The 17,938-nt window shown below is 49.0% G+C and overlaps 2 protein-coding genes across 11 annotated transcripts in view; one reads left to right on the forward strand and one right to left on the reverse strand.

Annotated features, from left to right (window-relative positions):
• The window catches only part of Ttc13 (tetratricopeptide repeat domain 13), a 67,021-nt gene extending 60,430 nt beyond the window's left edge, over window positions 1–6,591 (reverse strand). For 4 of the 7 annotated variants that reach the window (XM_077105141.1, XM_077105140.1, XM_077105139.1 and 1 more), the window contains exon 1: window positions 6,348–6,583. In XM_077105141.1, the coding sequence (XP_076961256.1) occupies window positions 6,348–6,540 (193 nt within the window). In that variant the 5' untranslated portion in view covers window positions 6,541–6,583. Of the gene's footprint in view, window positions 1–6,347 lie in introns of all 7 variants that reach the window. The other 3 variants (XM_077105138.1, XM_077105144.1, XM_077105142.1) reach the window with 1 other exon arrangement.
• A 137-nt stretch (window positions 6,592–6,728) lies between these two features.
• On the forward strand, window positions 6,729–17,274 carry Arv1 (ARV1 fatty acid homeostasis modulator). Of its 4 annotated transcripts, none has more exons than XM_077105083.1 (6): window positions 6,729–6,918; window positions 8,966–9,085; window positions 11,263–11,416; window positions 14,100–14,324; window positions 15,230–15,374; window positions 16,656–17,274. In XM_077105083.1, exons 1-5 carry the CDS (start codon window positions 6,766–6,768, stop codon window positions 15,370–15,372), a joined length of 795 nt encoding a protein of 264 aa, XP_076961198.1. In that variant the 5' UTR covers window positions 6,729–6,765; the 3' UTR covers window positions 15,373–15,374; window positions 16,656–17,274. The 4 variants fall into 4 exon arrangements, with proteins under 4 accessions (XP_076961198.1, XP_076961199.1, XP_076961200.1 ...); XM_077105084.1 differs by having other exon boundaries at window positions 14,145–14,324; XM_077105085.1 differs by having other exon boundaries at window positions 14,196–14,324.
• Window positions 17,275–17,938: the final 664 nt, after the last annotated feature.

The raw sequence follows: 17,938 nt of genomic DNA on the forward strand, positions 1-17,938 counted from the left end.
CAATAAGGAATGTGTTTGAGATCAGGAGACTAGCAAAGCTACTATAAAACAACTCGAAGACGAAGACTTTCTACTGTGGACTATAAAGTAAGCACATAATTATTTTCTCAGAACAAGGATCCAAAAACTTGAATGTAATCCAATCAAAGCTACATCAGCCTACATACAAGTATTAACCCATGCAAAGAACTTGTAGACCGGGAGTAGAACAAGGCACCAGGCAGACTGTGTGGTGCAGTCCAGGACAGAGAGACAGGGGCTGATGCCAAGCGAGGCTGAAGACCCATTTAGTGCACACACTTTCAAGAGCAAGATCTTCCCAGAAACTCAATCCTGTGGTCAAACACCTGGGAGCCTGTGACTGCGTCAGGCAGTGACAAAGGTGACAAGTGACAGGGAAGGAAGCCCCTAAAAGCACCCCAAGGAGACTGGGAAAGTGGCAGAGCAGCCCGCTGGCCTTGTGTGCAGGTCAGCAGATGGGAGCCTCCCAAGTGTAGGGAAGAGAGCCGCAGCCCTAAGCTAGACCTTGATTCAGAGAGGACAGTAGAGAAAGCATCCAAATGAGATTTCACCAAAAGCTTTAAAATACATAGCTATTATTTGTGTTATTTCTAGTTACACAAGTTGTTCACTTCATGAAAATTCCCTGAGCTACACATACAGACTTGTGATGTGCATTTTTTTGCATATGTCATATTTTAAGAAAAGGTAAAAAATAAAAGACAATAGAAGGAAGATGTTGGAAAGTCAAAAGTACCCAAATTGGCTGGAAACAGTAGCTTACACCTGCAATCCCAGTGGCTCAGGGAGGCTGAGGCAAGAGGGTCGCAAGTTCAAGGCCAGCCTTATCTATTTAGCAAGACCCTAGCTCAAAATGAAACATAAAAAGGGCTGGAATGTGACTTAGTGGTTAAGTGCACCCAGATTCAAACCCTGGTACCAAAAAAAAAAAAAAAAAAAAAGCCAATCTCTGTAACTCTAATAAGTCTGTTTAACTTATTTAAGTTGAGCCTAAGTCAGCAACCTCGAGAGAGCACACCATAAAGGAACACACCTTGCCAGCCAGCCTGGTGCCCTGCGGGTGGAGCCAGACACCTGCCTTCTACTGGAGAGGCTCCATGAGGTACACAGGGCTCTGCCATTCCCCAGCCATGCCGGCGCGTGCAGGTCTGAGCCCAGGACAGGACTGGGTGCAGCTCAGAGTTAGAGCTCTTGTCTAGCATGCACTAGAACCTGGTCAACCCCTAGCAACACAAAATCAATTATCAACCAACCAATCCCAGGCCACATGACCCTCTGGCCTCCAGCAGAGGTTTAAAAAAAAAAAAAAAAAAATCAACCCTCACCACATGTATTTGGTGGTGTGCAGACCTTCTAAACAGTGACACAACTCATTTGTGTTTTAGGCACCAGAGAGGAAACCCAGGCCTTACACATGTTGGGAAAGTGCTCTGTCACTGATGGCACCTCAGCCCTGGTGAAGTCATCCTTAAGGACAACACAAGTGAGTAAAAAGCAAACCAGTCTGCAGACTTGACAGGTGTCCGCCTGAGGGCTCCCAGGGCATGTCTGACTAAACCAGGGGCCTTTAGAAGATGCCGACCAGTCAGCAAGACCACGCCCAAAGGTGATGCCAGTGTCATGCCTCTCCACACAGGGCCCAAGCCCTAGACTTGCAGTGAGCAGTGACTGTCCTGCAAATGGATGTGGGTTGGCCCTGAGGAAGAGACCTGAGACCCGCCACAGAACCAGGTGTGACCACACTCAGGAAGTCAGGGCAGGGAGGCTGGGCACAGAGTAGCAGCAAGGGCCCCCAGGGCTGCCACTCAACATTACACATCGGTCTCAACTTCCTCTGGACCCAGAAAGCAAACAGCCCTGGTGACACAGCTTTCCTTCTAAGGACTCTCCACCATCTCCAGGAATAGCTACATCTGAATGCTGTGAACAAGAAAATCAATTTCCTGTCTTCAAACAAACCCCTCCACAATTAAGAAAGGGGCTGCACATTGGCAAACTGTGCGTCTTCTTGTCCAAAGGCAGAGCTGGGTGGGCACAGGCTACTTGTTTTCCTGGCAGTGAACCTCAGAGTGGACAATCACCACATGCTTTCTCCACAAAGAAACAGAAAGATCAAATAATCCCAATTCTGGGTCATTCATTTCAAAAAACTAAAGAAAACTACTACTGGGCATGGTGGCACACACCTGCAATCCCTGCGGCTCAGGAGGCTGAAGCAGGAGGATCACAAATTCAAAGCCAACCTCAGCAAAAGCAAGGCTGTTAAGCAACTCAGTGAGACCCTGTCTCTAAACAAAATATAAAATAGGGCTGGGGATGTGGCCCAGTGGTAGAATGCCCCCAAGTTCAATCCCTGGTACCAAAAAGAAAAAAAACTACAAAAGGATGTAAATTAATCATTCATATTGAGTGAAATATTAAAAATGGACTGTGCTATGATCACCAATGGATGGAGGTGGCTATTAGAAAACTACCATGAAAACATCAAATATGGGCTGGAGCTGAGGCTCATCAGCAGAGAGCTTGCCTAGCACACGTGAGGTACTGGGTTGGATCCTCAGCATCACATAAAAATAAAGGCATCCTGTCTATCTACAACTACAATAAAAAAAAATCAATATGACTGTTACCTATGAGCAGCCAAAGTCTGCCAACAGCTAAAAAAGCACATGATCCCCTGTTCCCATTACTACCACATTGACAAATGGAGAGGAAGCACAAGTCTCTCTGCAACAGCTAGAAGCACACCTGTGTGAGCCACTCAAATGCATCCCGGCCTGCCGGTCATTTAACCCAGGCCACTCAGCTTGGGCAAGAAGAAAGAAGAACCTGCATCCTTAAATCAATGACAAGCCACACTTGGTCTAGGCCTTAGTTTACCAGACCCACAGAATTAGGGGTCTCCATCTGGTTGTGCCCAAAGCTCCCAGGCCACCTGTCACAGCAGCACTCCCTTACTCCCAGCCCTGCTGCACCCGTCAGGCCAGCCCCGGGCTCCAGACAGGATCTGGCCAGGCCATGGTGGTCCAGAACCCTGAGCAGCCAGTGTCTGATGGGCACACAGCTTCCTAGTGAGACCCAATCACTCCAGCACTACAAGAGCGGGGTGTCCACATTCTTGCCAGACCAGAACTCCAGAAGGCATTTAGGAAGACAAACAAACAGAACTCAGGAGGAGGGCTGGGGCTGGGGCTCAGCGGCACAGTACTTCCTCACACCAAGAGGCACTGGGTTCCATCCCCAGCACCACATAAAAATAAAGATACTGTGTCTATCTACAGCTAAAAATATATACTTTTTAAAAACTTGGGGAGTAGTGTGGGGTGTAGTGTGGCAGAGCGCTTGCCGAGAATGGATGAGGCCCTGGGCTCAATTCCCAGCACTGGAGATTAGCAGTAGACCATACCAAACCCAACAGAGGCACAATACCCCACGAGGAATGAGGGATGGTCAGGTCAGCCTAGTCAGGGTCTACTCCTATGGTGCACTCTCACTTGTCCCCAGTGTCATGAGAGTGCAGAGTGTTTTCAAAATGTAACTGGAAACCAGAGTGGTGAGAACTGGGAACAAACTCCTGCTCATTGTCTCCTCTAATAACTAAAAATTAAAAATAGGGATGAAGTAATAAAGAAAAATAAAATTTTAGTTTTATTTAAACAATAGGTACAAGATAGTACCTATTTTTTTAAAAATAGACTAAGATCATTCTTTCCACAGGAAGATACAGAGGGCAGATCGTGAGCTAATGGTCACACATGCCCAAAAACAAGCGGACATTAGGGCTGGGGATATGGCTCAGGCGGTAGCGCACTTGCCTGGCATGCGTGCGGGCAGATACAGACAAGGATGTTGTGTCCGCCGAAAACTGAAAAATAAATATTAAAAAATTCTCTCTCTCTCTCTCTTTAAAAAAAAATTTAAAAAATTAAAAAAAAATAAAAAACAAACCACTATTCTAAAAAAAAAAAAAAAAAGAAGAAGAAGAAGAAGCAGACACCTGAGTGTGCTGGGAGAGAAGTCACAAGGAGCCTGGGGACATGTCAGGCTCAGGCTGAGACAACAGCCCCACGGCCACTGGACAGCAGTCTGAGGCCAGCCGCCCAGAATGCCCCTTCAGTGCGGTGTATCCAGCTGGGCTGGTCACTGCCAGGACAACTCCAGATGGTGATCCCGCCAGCAGTCACCCTGCACCTGAGATCACTGGGGTGCACAGTCCACCCATCAGGTGAGCAGATGCAGACTGGGCAGCTTCCACTCAGTTAAGAAGCAGTTGTGCTGCTCTTCATACAGGTGCTGGCTTCATATGGACAGGCTTAAGGTTGGAGAGACAGATAGCACAGGAAGATGACCACTGATGATATCTGGACCTGTGAATCTGAAGAGCTGATCAATGTTGGATTCTGACACTCATCCAGACCACTGTGTTGATTATAAGGGGCTCTGGAGACAGTCATCAGCTACCCCTCCAGCCAGGATGTGCTTAGTTATAGACCCTGATAATGCATCCCTGCCTCCTAAGACCCAGGACTGGAGCAGGCTTCACAGGCTCCAGCTTCCACAGAACAGTCCAGGGTTAGGAGGGAGAAGCAAGAGGCATTTCAGGAGTCTCCACAACAGAGTTTTTATCACAGACGGCAACCAGTAAAGGCTAGAGCCCCAAGCAGCGTGCTGTTGACACTGGGAAGAACAGGGGCGACTACAACTGCCACTGTGCTTCTTCTGCATCTGCTGGCAGCTCCTGCACTTTCAGGGCAGCCGGGGAAGCTGTCTGAAGTCCCACAAAGAAAACTGAAGTATCTAAACCCGTCCAGTTCAGAGCCTCACAGTACACCTCCCAAGAAGCAGAGAACATGAGACAATGTCCTCCATATTGAGGGAATGGGAAAGGGACAGAAGGGCTCCTCCAATTGCCTAGTAGAAACTACATTTATGGTTAACTGGGGGGAAACCCTAACACAAGTCTGAGTTGGCTCAAACAAGGATTCTTAAATAGGCACAACCTGATGCTGCAGAACAAAGTAAGCCATCTAAGCCAGTGCCACCAACCGACTCCCTTCAGCTAGTGTGTATCATGGGCCTCCAGGAGGGAGAGGAAAGGCAAACCGATGACTGACAGGCTAGAGAACACTACTGGTGTGCCTTTCTACATACAACCAACCAGCAGCCAAGACAAAAACAGGCATCAGGCCGAGTGGGCAGCTCCTCCTACCAGTGAGACCTCAGGGAACTCACACTTCCACTGTGCCTTGGCTTCTCCACCTGAGCTGAGAAGCTACCATTCAATGAGGCAGCCATGGCTTTTCTGATAGACTTAACACAGGAGGCCTACAGACCAAGAGCTAAGGACAGCACCTGCACACTGCTACCTTCCTTAGCTGTTCCTCCTTTGTGGAAAACAAATCCCAGCGTCCAGACAGTCTCCAGTGACGGTGCACATAGTGTGCAGGGGCACTCAGATCACAGTGACACCGGTAATGGACATTCCTTTTCTATATAACACTGGTCCTGTGAGTTACCAGTATTTATACTATAAAGAAGTCACACGCCCTCAGTGAGAATTCCTCCAGGAAGTCAGATTGTGTGCCAAAAGGAAATCAGACATCTGATCTTGACATCTCAATAAAACATAGATACTGTCTTTGCAGGTACAAGTTGTTAAACAACCCTGTGAAGCCTTAAAAGCAACTAGTCAGGTCCTAATGAGCCTAGGCGACCCAGGCCCTTCCCAAAGCAAGCCACAAGGAAGACCACACACAGCGGAGGGGAAAGAAGGGCTCAAAGGCGAAAGACACTACAGAATTCGTAACAAAAAAAATGCGCATGTGCATGTTACCCCCAGAGGCTGTGGCCAGAGATACCAACAGCCCGACTTCAATGAATGAACCGTCCAGCGGCAATGCGCGGCCTGCGGAGGGATTTACCAGCGGGAGTCACCGGGCAGGCACAGAGCTGGGTGTCCCCACAGATGCCAGGGGCCTGCCCTTACTTCTCCCAGGTGGAACTCGTAGGGAGAGGACCTTGACACCAGACGTGAAGCTGGCGGGCTCCCTCGGGAAGTGTCCGCGTCCACGTCCACGAGTCGCCCTCGCCCTCGCCCTCCGTCGCCTCCTCCCTCCTTGTCGCCCGCCTTCTCCTGGCCCTCCTCCACCCGCCTCCTCCCTCCCCGTCGCCCGCTTTCTCCTCCCGCAGGCCGCCTTCTCCTCCCGCAGGCCGCCTTCTCCCCTTCCCCCCTCCTTCTCCCTCCACCCGCCGCCGCCCGCCTTCTCTCTTCCCGCACCCCCGCAGCCCCAGGGCGTCGCCGCAGCGGGGAGACGCGGCCCACTCACCGCATTCAGCCGGGTACTGGTCCGTCCAGTCCCCCGACTGCGGGCAGCCGCCGCCCGCCGCGGCGTCCTGCTGCTGCCGGTGCTGCAGCTCCTGCTTGAGCAGGGACAGCGGCGAGTAATGCTCTGTAGCCCGCGCGTAGCCCAACGCCGCCAGCAACAGCAGCAGCAGCGGCAGCGGCGGCGGCGGCGGCATCCGGGCCCCCGCGCCGCCCCGGCAGCTGCAGCCGCGGCCGGCAGGTGCCATCTTCGCGCACGGCGCAGGCGCGGCGCGGCGGGAGGGTGGGCGCGGCGCCGCGGCCTCACCCGCCGCGAGTGGTACTCGCGGCCGCGCGCCCCGGCCCGCGCCTGCGCATAGACTCTGCGGACTTCCGGAGCGGCGTCGTGACTTCCGCCCGGGACCGGAAGGGCACCCGTGACCATGGGAACGGGCGGGCGCAGCGGTCCGCGGCCGGCCAAGGGCGCGGGGGGCACCGTCTCGGGCCCCTGCCGGTACCGCTGCATCGAGTGCAATGAGGAGGCGCGGGAGCTGTACCGGGACTACCGCCACGGCGTACTGAAGATCACCATCTGCGTGAGCGCGGCCGGGCGGCGGCGGCGGCGGCGGGGCCCCGGGGCGGGGACGCAGGCTCCGTCGGTCCGGCGCGCGCCTGCGGCAGTGCCAGGAAGACCCGGAGGACGTTCCACTTGAGTGGCGGGTGGGGGGCAGCACTTGGGGAAAGGCCCGTGCTGGAGGCGAGCGAGGGGAAGTGAGCTCTGACACCGTAGCCCCGTTGGTCGGCGGCTGCGATGGGGAGGTGGACGGCCACGCAAGTAGGGTGGCGCTGGACGCTGCCCTTTCTGGGCCCCCTGTCATGGGGGGGGCATGCTTGTCTTCCCTTGGCAAACTCTTAAGATCCTGGGGGCTAAAGACAGTGGCCTCAGGTGACCGTCCGGCGTCTTGAATGTGGCTGATCTGAGAGTGACTGAGAAGGAGCTCTTGCTAGGAACGCACAGCCGCTCGCGGAGTGACTGTCGCTTGAAGGAGTGGGTGCACTAGGAGCAGAAGCTTGTGCCTCCTGCTGCTGGTGTTTGCTGACCTACTTATAAAGATGGGGTTTAGAGAATTTCTGAAGGACAGGCAGGAACCCATTTAAAAATGCAGGAGCATTCCACCATGAAGGGAGGACGTGTGCTTCACAGGAATAGCACGGGAGGGATCTATGAGAGAGCCTTGCCTGTGAATCTGGGGTTGTCAACTCTAGCTTCTGTTTAAAGCTGACACACTCTTTACTCAAGAAGAGAGCCGCAGAAATATGAACTCCTGCCAGGCACAGTGGCCTGTGCCTGTAATCCCAGGTCCTTGGGGATGGCAGAGGCAGAAGCAATGCAAATTCCTGGCCACCCTGGACAACTTAGCAAAACTGTCTCTAAATAAAATGTTTAAAAGGGTTAGGATTGTAGCTCAGTGGTATGGCACCCCTCCAGCATGTGCTAGGTCCTGAGTTCAGTCCCCAGCCCCATAAAATCATTCATTCATTCCTCCACTGTGGCTTCCCAGCCTCTGTTTCATTGCTTGGATTTGAGTTTGAGGAGTGGCACATCTCCCTTGCTGATTTACTTGGGGATTGGACAAACAAGCCTGTTTCCTATAATGACATGAATGAAATGGAGAAGCTCTTCAAATTAGAATTGAATTCAATTTTGTATTGAAGCACAGGGTTAATAATCTTCTAGTGTTTTGGTGTAACAAAAAGGCCATGCCAGTGTTTTGTATACTGGTTGCTTCTCCTTCCATTTCTGTTTTATCTAGTCAGAGTTTCAAAATGTCTCATTTGAATTGTAGCCACCAGTCTTTTTGCAGTGAATTGTAGCTTTGTAATTAGCACTGCTTCCACAAGTCCATGTTCTGCTGGTACTGGATGTGACTACATTGTAGTCAGGTGTCCAGAGAACCCAACTCTATTGAACCTGGTGATCTTTGTGGAAGGCTATTTAGCAGCACATGCTATGGAAACCAAGAAAGCAGTGATTGGTGACCTAGGCCCAGGCCACACACCCCTATTCTCAGAAGCTGAGTAAAGAACAGGACACCATGCCAAGAATCCTGAGCCAACAGGCAGAGGGAAGCCTGGATATTCCTCATCAGCACTGAGAACAGGAAGGAACATGAGCTCTCTGCTACAGTAGAGACGTCAGAGGGTGCTGCGCAGCCTGGAGTGAGACCACTCCAAGTCATGTTTCAGGACCACAACACTGGGGCCATCAAGCCAATGGCAATAGTCGATCAGCGAAGGACACTGTAAGGTTGTCTTTTAACAATTCCTATAGATCAAAGATAGAGTTGAAAGTAGAATCTTCCGGGAATTAGCCTTTAAGTTGACTATCTTTTAGCTTCCCAAATCTGACATTGAAATTCATATTTCTAACCTAGAAGCTTATATTTAGTCTCTTGTAAAGCCATATCTTACATATAGGAACATTTTTATATGAATGGAAGTATACCTAAATATGGATGTGGCCTTATTGCTCTACAAGTCTGCTACAGTAGAGACGGTGGAGGGTGCTTAGTCAATCTGAAATTGACTAAGATTTCAGAATGTGTAAATTTGCTTGTTCTAACATTATCTGTGTTATTTCAGAAATCCTGCCAAAAACCTGTAGACAAATACATTGAGTATGATCCTGTTATCATCTTGATCAATGCTATTTTGTGCAAAGCCCAGGCCTACAGACATATACTTTTCAATACCAAAATAAATGTGAGTTGTGGCAGTTTTTTAATGTTACTTGGTGATGCTTTTGAATTTTGAAAGACTAAAGTGAAAGAAATTCTGACTGGAGTATGGGTCTTTTCTCAACATGGCTGGAAATTTCTAAAATTAACAGATGTTGATGCACGGGGTGAGCTTTGGCCACTGGCAAGATGCAAACAACTAGTTATGATGGCTCTTCAGTGGGCTACCTATTGAATGGGTTCTCAACAGAATGAAATCAAACAGCTGGGTAGGGAAAGAATCATACCTAAGAGAAATAGACAAACATTAAAAGAAAACTATGAAAAACATAATTTGTTTCATTTCAAACTCTGCTGCTAAGGAAATGTATGAGGTGAATATAACAACACTGAGTTTTTAGGAAAGTCCTAACTTTTAAAGTAGTTTTCAAAACATAATCTAGTATATTGCATGGTAAACACTTGAGTAGTTTGAGTAGGATTGATGGGTAAAATACAGGATACCCAGAACCTTTGAAAATCAGAAAAACAAAGAAAGGTATGTACCAAATGTTGCATGGAGCACACTTGTACAAATTATTTGTTTTTATATGAAACCTAAATTTAACTGAGTGTCCTATATTTTCATGTACTTGATTTAGCAACCCTAAATTTGCCCTAAGGTAGATATTAACAGTTGATTTATCCCTGCCCCATCCCATAGCTGAGTCACCGGAGCATTGATTCTCAGCCTCAGCTGCACATCTAGGACCATCTGGTTGGCCAGTGGAAGGGGAAACATTCCAAGCTAAGGCCTCCTGGCATCTGCGTAGTCACAGCTCCCCAAGGGTTCCAGGCATCCCTGTGCTCACTGAGAGCCTCCAAGCATGCTGGACTCTAGTGTGGGTCACGCTGGTTGGCATAGGGGCAGAGGCTCGATTCCTAGGAGGAGCCAGGAGGGGGCAGCTCTTACTGCTCAGTAGTCCCTGTTGACCATCAGACATCCAGCTTAGTTTTCCTTTTAACCGTTTTCTTTCAGTATTGATTTGTACTCAACTATCCAGAGGCTTTTTTTTTTTTTTTTTTTTTTTTTAGTTCACGTTCATACCAACAGTTCCTTCTGTGCTGCTTGGAACCTTAGATTAAATGTATTCTCTGACTGTTGTCTGCACCTATAATGTGGGTCACATAAATTTTGTGTCAAAAATGTAACAAATGGTGAAATATTTTAAGCAATGATTCTTATGTACATGTTAGAGTTCCCCTAGGAATTGCTATAAAATATACACGTCTAGGGTTTAGTAGATTTAGATTTAGATTTAGTAGATTTAGTAGATTTAGATTCTGACTTAGGACTGTGGCCCTGACATTCGTAATTTGAAAAATCTCCCTATGTGATTCCATTGGCCAGTGCTGATTAGGAACCTCTGATTTGGATCCCAGCACAGTAGCGCACACCTATAATCCTAGCAGCTCTGGAAGCTGAGGCAGGAGGATTGTGAGTTCAAAGGCCGCCTCAGCAGATTAACAAGGCACTTAGCAATTTGGTGAGACTCTGTCTCTAAATAAAATATAAAAAAGGGCTGGGGATGTGGCTCAGTGGTTAAGCACTCCTGGGTTCAATCCCCATACCCTCCCACACACACAAAAAAAATAGGGCTGGAGATGTGGTTCAGTGGTTGAGTGCCCCTGAGTTCAATCCCTGGCACCCCAACCCCCCATAAAGGACCTGTGATTTAGGATAGGGCTGTAGCTAGTGGCAGAGCGCTTGTTTCCCTGGCACATGAGGCACTGGGTTTGACCCTTAACACCACATAAAATAAAATAAAGGCATGCTGTCCGTCTATAACTATAAAAAAATTAAAAAAAAAAACTTGATTTGCTGAGCACAGTAACACACACCTATAATCCTAGTGACTTGGGAGTCTGAGGCAGGAGGTTTGCAAGTTTGAGGCCAGCCTCAACAAATTAGCAAGACACTATTTAAAAAAAATAGGCCAGGGGTGGGTAGCTCAATGGTAAAGCACCCCTGGGTTCAATCCCCAGTATCACAAAAGAACCACAGATTTTCAGAATAGATACAACTGGCCACTTTATTGGGCAGTTCTAAATTTGAAAATGGACTACAGGGGACAGTCTTCAAACCTACAGCTGTGCCTATTGATACTCCATATAACTGAGTGCTTCTTTACCTGATTGAGTGGCAATGTCTTTGACCTTTAGATCCATGGAAAACTCTGCATGTTTTGCTTGCTTTGTGAAGCATACCTGAGGTGGTGGCAGCTTCAAGATTCAACACAGAACACTGCTCCTGATGACTTGATCAGATACGCCAAAGAATGGGACTTCTATCGGATGTTTGCCATTGCTTCTTTAGGTAAGGAGATGCCTACCTTTCCATTCTTATAAACCTAGTACTTAACTATTTTGGCACTGTGGTGCATTCCTGTTATCTCAGCAGCTCAGGAGGCTGAGACAGGAGTTCAAAGCCAGCCTCAGCAACTTAACAGGTCCCGAAGCAACTTAGTGAGATCTTGTCTCAAAATAAAATAAAAAGGGCTGGGGATGTGGCTCAGTGGTTAAGCCCCCCGAGGTTCAATACCTGGTACCAAAAAACAAAACTAAGACAAATGGTTTTAATCCTTGACAAGAGGAGATAGTTAATATAGCACTTGAGACTAAATTTTCAGCTCTACCATTACCCTGCTAGATGAGTTCATCTAAATCACATACTTTCTTATTTGTTAACAAACGTGCATAGAAATAGTCATATTTAATATTAGAAAGTTTCATAAAATGTTTTGAAATGTTGATAAAAGTTGTAATTTTAAATTTCTGATTATCCAATTTGAAGATTATTAAACCCCATCTTTATTAAAAAACAAACTGACAATGCATTAGCCAGCTGCTTAGTACTAATGCAATATATTGAATAGGGAAAGCTTGCAACTTAACTGCCTTGTTCCTTGGGGAAATAGGCTACCCACCACCCCACCCCACCCTACCCTCCGTGCCCAACACATTCATGTTCGGAAAGTTCTTTCTCAGCATTCAGATTTGTGACTTGTCCTTCTAGGGTCAGAATTATGTGAAATTGATTTCTGTGGCTATTTTCATACTAATTTCTATGATTCTCTGCTGCTAAATCCTTCAATTAAAGGGCACAGGAACCAACTAGAGTCCCAGCTTCTCAGACAACTGAGGCCAGAAGATCACTTGAGCCCAGGAGATCAAGGCAGCCTGGGCCACACAGTGAAACCCCCTATTAAAAAAAAAAGAGTTTTGGCTGGACGTGGTGGCACACACCTGTAATCACATGCCTGTAATCCCAGCAGCTCGAGAGGCTGAGGCAGGAGGATCGTAGGTTCAAAGCCAGCCTCGGCAACAATGAGGTGCTAAGCAACTCAGTGAGACCCTGTTTCTAAATAAAATACAAAATACTGCTGGGGATGTGACTCAGTGGTTGAGTGCCCCTGAGTTCAATCCCTGGTCCCACCCCCCCCCCAAAAAAAAGAACTTTAAAAATGATAATAATAGATAAATCCTTTGGCTATAACGAATATCATTTTAGTGGTATGAAGTCTCCAGTCCATTCCAATGTCATATTTCTGGCCTGCGTGCCCTCTCTCTCATCATCACTCCCTTGGTCTTCTCATCTGCCTTCTCAGAACTCCCAAGTGTGTGTCTCTAATCTAGACCTTCCTGACCCTAGACCCTGGCCCTCTGCCTTCTCAGCACCCTGAAGCCTTCCACCTCACTTCTCAGTACCAACTTATATTCTGGTCAGCTTTTTTGCTTACTACTATAACTCAAAGACCTGACAAGAACAGTTAGAGGAGGAAAAGTTTATTTTGGGGCTCACACTTCAGAGGCCTCCATCCCAGCCAGCCAGCTCCATTCCTCAGGGCTTGAGGTGAGCCAGAAAGAACATCAAGGCAGATATGTGTGGCCAAGGAAAGCAGCTGGGAACATGGCTCCAGGAAGCAGAGAGCTTGGCTCAACAACGACAAAACATATACCCCAGAAGCACACCCCGCAGTGACACAGCCTGCTGGCTCTCAGTCACCACCAAGTGAATCCCTGTCAGGGGATTGATTCGCTGATTGGGTTAAGGCTATCATAACCCAATCATTTCACCTCTTGATTTCTTACCCTAAATCTTGGGCAACACCACACATCTAAACCTGCTTTAATATGACACATGTTCCAGAGGAACCTGATTCTGGAGGTATAACACAGCTCATGGGGAAAAGAGAGCTAAGGACAGGCCACTCAGAATGCATGTGGGTGGGTGAGTGGAAGGTTAACAGTCCTACCCACAGCGGTTGCACACATGAGGCCCCGTTGGGCAGGGTCTGACAGATGGTGCAGTCCCATGGTCCTGGGATGCCAGGGCAGCTGCTGCCTCCTCTAATCTGGACTCCATATTTCAAGAATATTTTCTAGGGTATAAGAAATTGCGGAATTCCATCTCTTGGGTCCCCTTCTTCCTCCGGGAGAAGTCTTTTCTGCTGTCCTTTAATAAACTTCTATTTTGCACTCAGATATATTATTAAAATGAATAAGGGAAGTCTTTTAGTTTAGGTAACAAAACATTCCAAGTCTTGTGGGTGCCTAGTGGGAGAACAGACCAAAACAGTGCCTGCAGAGGCCTCAGAACAGCTCCAGGCCTCGGACCTGGCAGCCTTCGTTGGCCCTTTGACTCCCTCTGCCCAGAAGCCTTCACAGAGTGGGCTACCATCGTCTTTCAGAGCTGCTTTTTTTCAGGGGACATTGACAGGCTTGGTTAGAGTATGTTGACATGTATTTGTCGGCTCCTGCTGGCCAGGTGAGACACAAAGGCCAGGGCGCTGGGGAGAAAGAGGGTCTGGTATTGTGGAAACATTCCTGTGGGAGTCAGGGGATCTGTTGCAGTTTGGAGTTGAGGGTTGCTTGTTCTGAGAGTGTAGTTTGGATGGAGATATTCAGGGGATCAGTCGTAGTCTGGAATTGAGGGTTGCTTGTTCTGAGGTGTAGTTTGGATGGAGATATACATGTTTTCATTTCCCATTTCCTCTCAGAACAGACTGCCTTTTTCATTGGCATTTTTACTTTCCTGTGGGCAGAACGACCTAGGACAACAAAGAGAAAGCCCCACTTTATTTTGTTGCTTAAAGCGCTGCTGTTGTCAAGCTACGGGAAGCTCCTGCTGATCCCGGCTGTCATCTGGGAGCATGACTATACTCCTCTGTGCCTCAAGCTCATCAAAGTGTTTGTGCTGACGTCAAACTTCCAGGCGGTCAGAGGTAAGCTTCTGCTGTGCTCCTCTGCCTCCCACCCACAGGGAAGGTGAAGCCTTGCTTCTGGGCCTGCGGAACCCTGTGGTTGCTTCTGGGGCCACAGAAGGCTGGCGTGCCTGTAGTCCCTTGCACAGATCGGTGCTCAGGGTTCATTCTCTGTGACCAGGTGCCCTCCTCTACCCTCCCCCTGTCCTGTGAGACTCGTGGGTGGCCTTTGTTGCATTACTTTTGTGAATGAGTTCACGGGACTGCAAGGGCTGAGTGGCATGGCCAGAATTAACAAGGCCAGGCAGTTGCCACCCCAGGATGCATGCCAGGCATGGGCATCCACAGCAGGCAGCACCAGCCACGCCAGGAAACAAGTCTTCCCTTCTTCCTGTCATCGTTTTAATGACTGTTTTCTGATGCTGTCACCATCATACTTACCCTCTTGCAAATGTGACCTTGAGACTATGGTTCTCCTCTGTTGCTCTCTTTAGAACCCGGGAGTCTGCTTTTTGTTTTTCCAAATGTTGATGAAACTGTCTCTCGATTTTTTTTTTTTTTTTTAGAGAGAGAGAGAGAGAATTTTAATATTTATTTTTTAGTTATCGGCGGACACAACATCTTTGTTTGTATGTGGTGCTGAGGATCGAACCCGGGCCACACGCATGCCAGACGAGCGCGCTACCGCTCGAGCCACATCCCCAGCCCTCTGTCTCTCGATTTGAGAAGCTCAGTTTGTTAAGAGCAGAAGCTTTGATTTTCTCAAAGGCTTGCTGATGGAAGTGCTAGAAAAGGAAGCAAGCAGAGAAATATAAATAGTGTACATGTCCTAAGAACATCTTTGTCAAACAGCTCACACTCACAGAATTCATATTCCAGTGTCATTGAGACTCCTAAGACTGTGTTGGCTGCCTCTTCTTTCACAGTGGCCCTGAGCATCAACCGGAAGCTGTCCCTACTGGCCATCCTGAGTGGCTTACTGCTGGAGAGCTCCACGGTGTGCCTCTTCCAGAGGCTGGAGTGGGATGTCGGTAGCGACTGTGCCATCTATAAGTCCCAGGACTTCTGAAGGTACGGGCAGCCTCAGGCCTTCCCAGCCTAGGCAGCCTGCACCACCTGGGCACCTCAAGTCTACAGCCCGTGGCTCTGGGCCCTTCACTCGGGTCCACATTCCTCCTCCTAACAGCAGTGTCCCTGCTTGCATTTCCTTGGATCCTGCCCTCACAGAGCAGGGCCTGCCCTAAAGCTCAGCCTCTGCAACTGCCTGCAGGCCTCTCTTGCCTTGTCCCTTCATTTCCACCTCTCCTCTGCTTTTGGCCTACTCTGCCATTGTTTGCTCGTACCTAGAGCCTATAGGCAGCGGCCAAGCAGTGCTGCAGCCCTCCTGACACCCCACTTCATCTGGTGGCCTGCATCTCCGCCTGTTCTGCTCTTTTCACCCTCTCTTGCAGGCGGCTGTGGCTTCAGCTGCCCTTCTCCTCCATGGGGCATCTTTCCTCTGCCCACTACCTGTGCCCAGAAGTTGGCCTGAGCCTGCCTCTTCCCCACGCTCATGACTCCTGTGTAAAATGTGCTTTCTCAGCACAGTGCACACACCTATAACCCCAGCCACTCCAGAGCCTAAGATGGGCTGTTGTAAGTTTGAGGCTGTCCTCCAAGATTTACAGAGAACCTGTCTCAAAAATTAAAGAGCTCAGGATTTGATTAAGTGGTAAAGAGCCTCTGGATTCAATTCCCACGACCAAAAATAAATAAATAAATAAAAGAAGGTTCTTTCTCCCAGACTCTCGGGAAGTCTGTGGCCTTAAATTTCCCAAGGCAGCTGGCTGCTGGCTGCCGGCTGCTGTTCAGGGTCTTGCTCCTTCTGAAGCAAACCTCCCTTTCCCCTTCTGCCAGGTCTCTTGCCCTGAGTGCCTCCTCTGCCCTCGGCCCTCTTCCTGTCTCTTATGTGCACCTCTGTGCATGTTCCTTCTAGGGCACCCCTGCCAGCTCTTCCTCTTGCCAGGTCACTGGGCACTTTCAATTGCTCCTGTTTAATGACCAGATGGGCCTTTCTTCCATTTCCTAAAGTCAGCCAGCCTACAACTGAACTCCCTAGGATCTGTGCCCCCCAAAATAATGCTTGCTGATGGCATTCCTCAGGCAGTGCCCCTCCCATCTCACTCTGCCTCCTGCCTAAGGCCTTCAGCCTGTTGGTGTCACCTCAGTCCTCCCAGAGCACAAGGCAGGGGTGTCCCCCAGTCTCCTGTCACCTCTTCCTGCTGATCTAGGAGCGCCTTTGGTTTCTTCTGGGACAGGGCAGGACCCTGGCACTGCCCACTGAGGCTCCTCTCTGCGCTCCACCCCCTTCAGGTCTGCTCTCCAGCTCCGCAGCTGCCCCAGGAGCCACGCCAGGCAACTGCACTCCTGCTCACTGGTACCTGCTCACCCGTGTCAGCTGTTTTCCCAGGATCTGCCTGGATCAACCCAGTGCTGGCATTTCATCCCATTTCACAAATGTTTCTATTTGTCACTGTCAGTGTGATTCACAGTTGGGGAAGCCCTGTCCTGCTATACTTCATCTCCCACCTGCACCCAGGCTCTTGCTGCCCTGCCCCCTCTCAGGGTGCTCTGGAGAGGTCCTGCGGCAGCCCCTCCCAGACTGTCAGCCGCATGTGCCTTTCCAGGACCCCTCCTCTGCCATCTGTGGAAGGCAGGACCGAAGCCAAGCTCTGTCCTGATGAGCAAGTAAAGCAGAGATGTGGAGTGGAAGCCCTCGTACTGCAGCCCGTCGGCCAGCAGCAGCCCACTCAGCCGACAGGTCCACTCCTGAGCCCCACACAGGGCAAGGTTTCATCCCTTGGGGTGGTCATGTCTTTTCAATTGAAATGTTAGGTTACTGGCTTAAAATGATGATATTTTGTGTTCTTGAAACAGCAGAAACACTTTCCTCTTAATAAAGTCTTTCAACTGAATTTTTAAAAATTTTCAATGTAGTAATTAAATTACTTTTTTAAATTGGCAGATGCAGGGCTGGGGATGCAGCTTAGGGTAGGGTAGAGGGCTTGCCTTAGTATGTGTGAGGCCCTGGGTTCAATCCCCAACCCTGCAAAAAACAAAAAAAGTTTGGGGTTCTAGCTCAGTAAAGCACATGCATGTCCACGTCCTGGGTTCAATCCCCAGCCACCTACCACCCAAAACAAGCAAGCAGTGTGACACACTGATGGTAGGTTACAGACTGCTGGTTGACACCATCCACCATCCACTTCCAAATCCACGCTCCATACCCCCCATCTTTCTTGATCACCACCAAGGTATTTGCTTATCTTTCAAAGAATGGAAAACTACTAAATTATTAGGACCACCTCCTTGGTGTTGATGAGCAGCAACTGGCCAAAGGCTGTGGAACTTCAGGTAGAGCTGCCTGGACCCACCTCTGACTGAACTCCAGGTGCCGATAACACCATTTGAGGAAAGAAAGGCAAGACTAAGAAATCAGGCTGCTTGGCCAGGGAAGTGGTCCAAGACAGGAGAGTCACTGTCCCTACACCCAAGCCCCAGGGCTCATCCTGCCTCTGCACTGTCAGCAGCCTTGGTTTTCCAGAATTTTTTAATGAAAAATTTTAGGACAGTTGAATAAATAGCACAGTGAGGAC

The sequence above is a fragment of the Callospermophilus lateralis genome, chromosome 13 (genome assembly GCF_048772815.1).
Source record: "Callospermophilus lateralis isolate mCalLat2 chromosome 13, mCalLat2.hap1, whole genome shotgun sequence".
NCBI classification, from domain to species: domain Eukaryota; kingdom Metazoa; phylum Chordata; class Mammalia; order Rodentia; family Sciuridae; genus Callospermophilus; species Callospermophilus lateralis.

What these genes read in the sequence shown, in the direction of transcription:
- Arv1 (XM_077105083.1), top strand. Translation starts at nt 6,766, where the DNA reads ATGGGAACGGGCGGGCGCAGCGGTCCGCGGCCGGCCAAGGGCGCGGGG. An exon ending in TACTGAAGATCACCATCTGC is followed by an intron (nt 6,919 to 8,965) that starts GTGAGCGCGGCC and finishes GTGTTATTTCAG; the next exon opens with AAATCCTGCCAAAAACCTGT. An exon ending in GTTTGCCATTGCTTCTTTAG is followed by an intron (nt 11,417 to 14,099) that starts GTAAGGAGATGC and finishes ATTTCCTCTCAG; the next exon opens with AACAGACTGCCTTTTTCATT.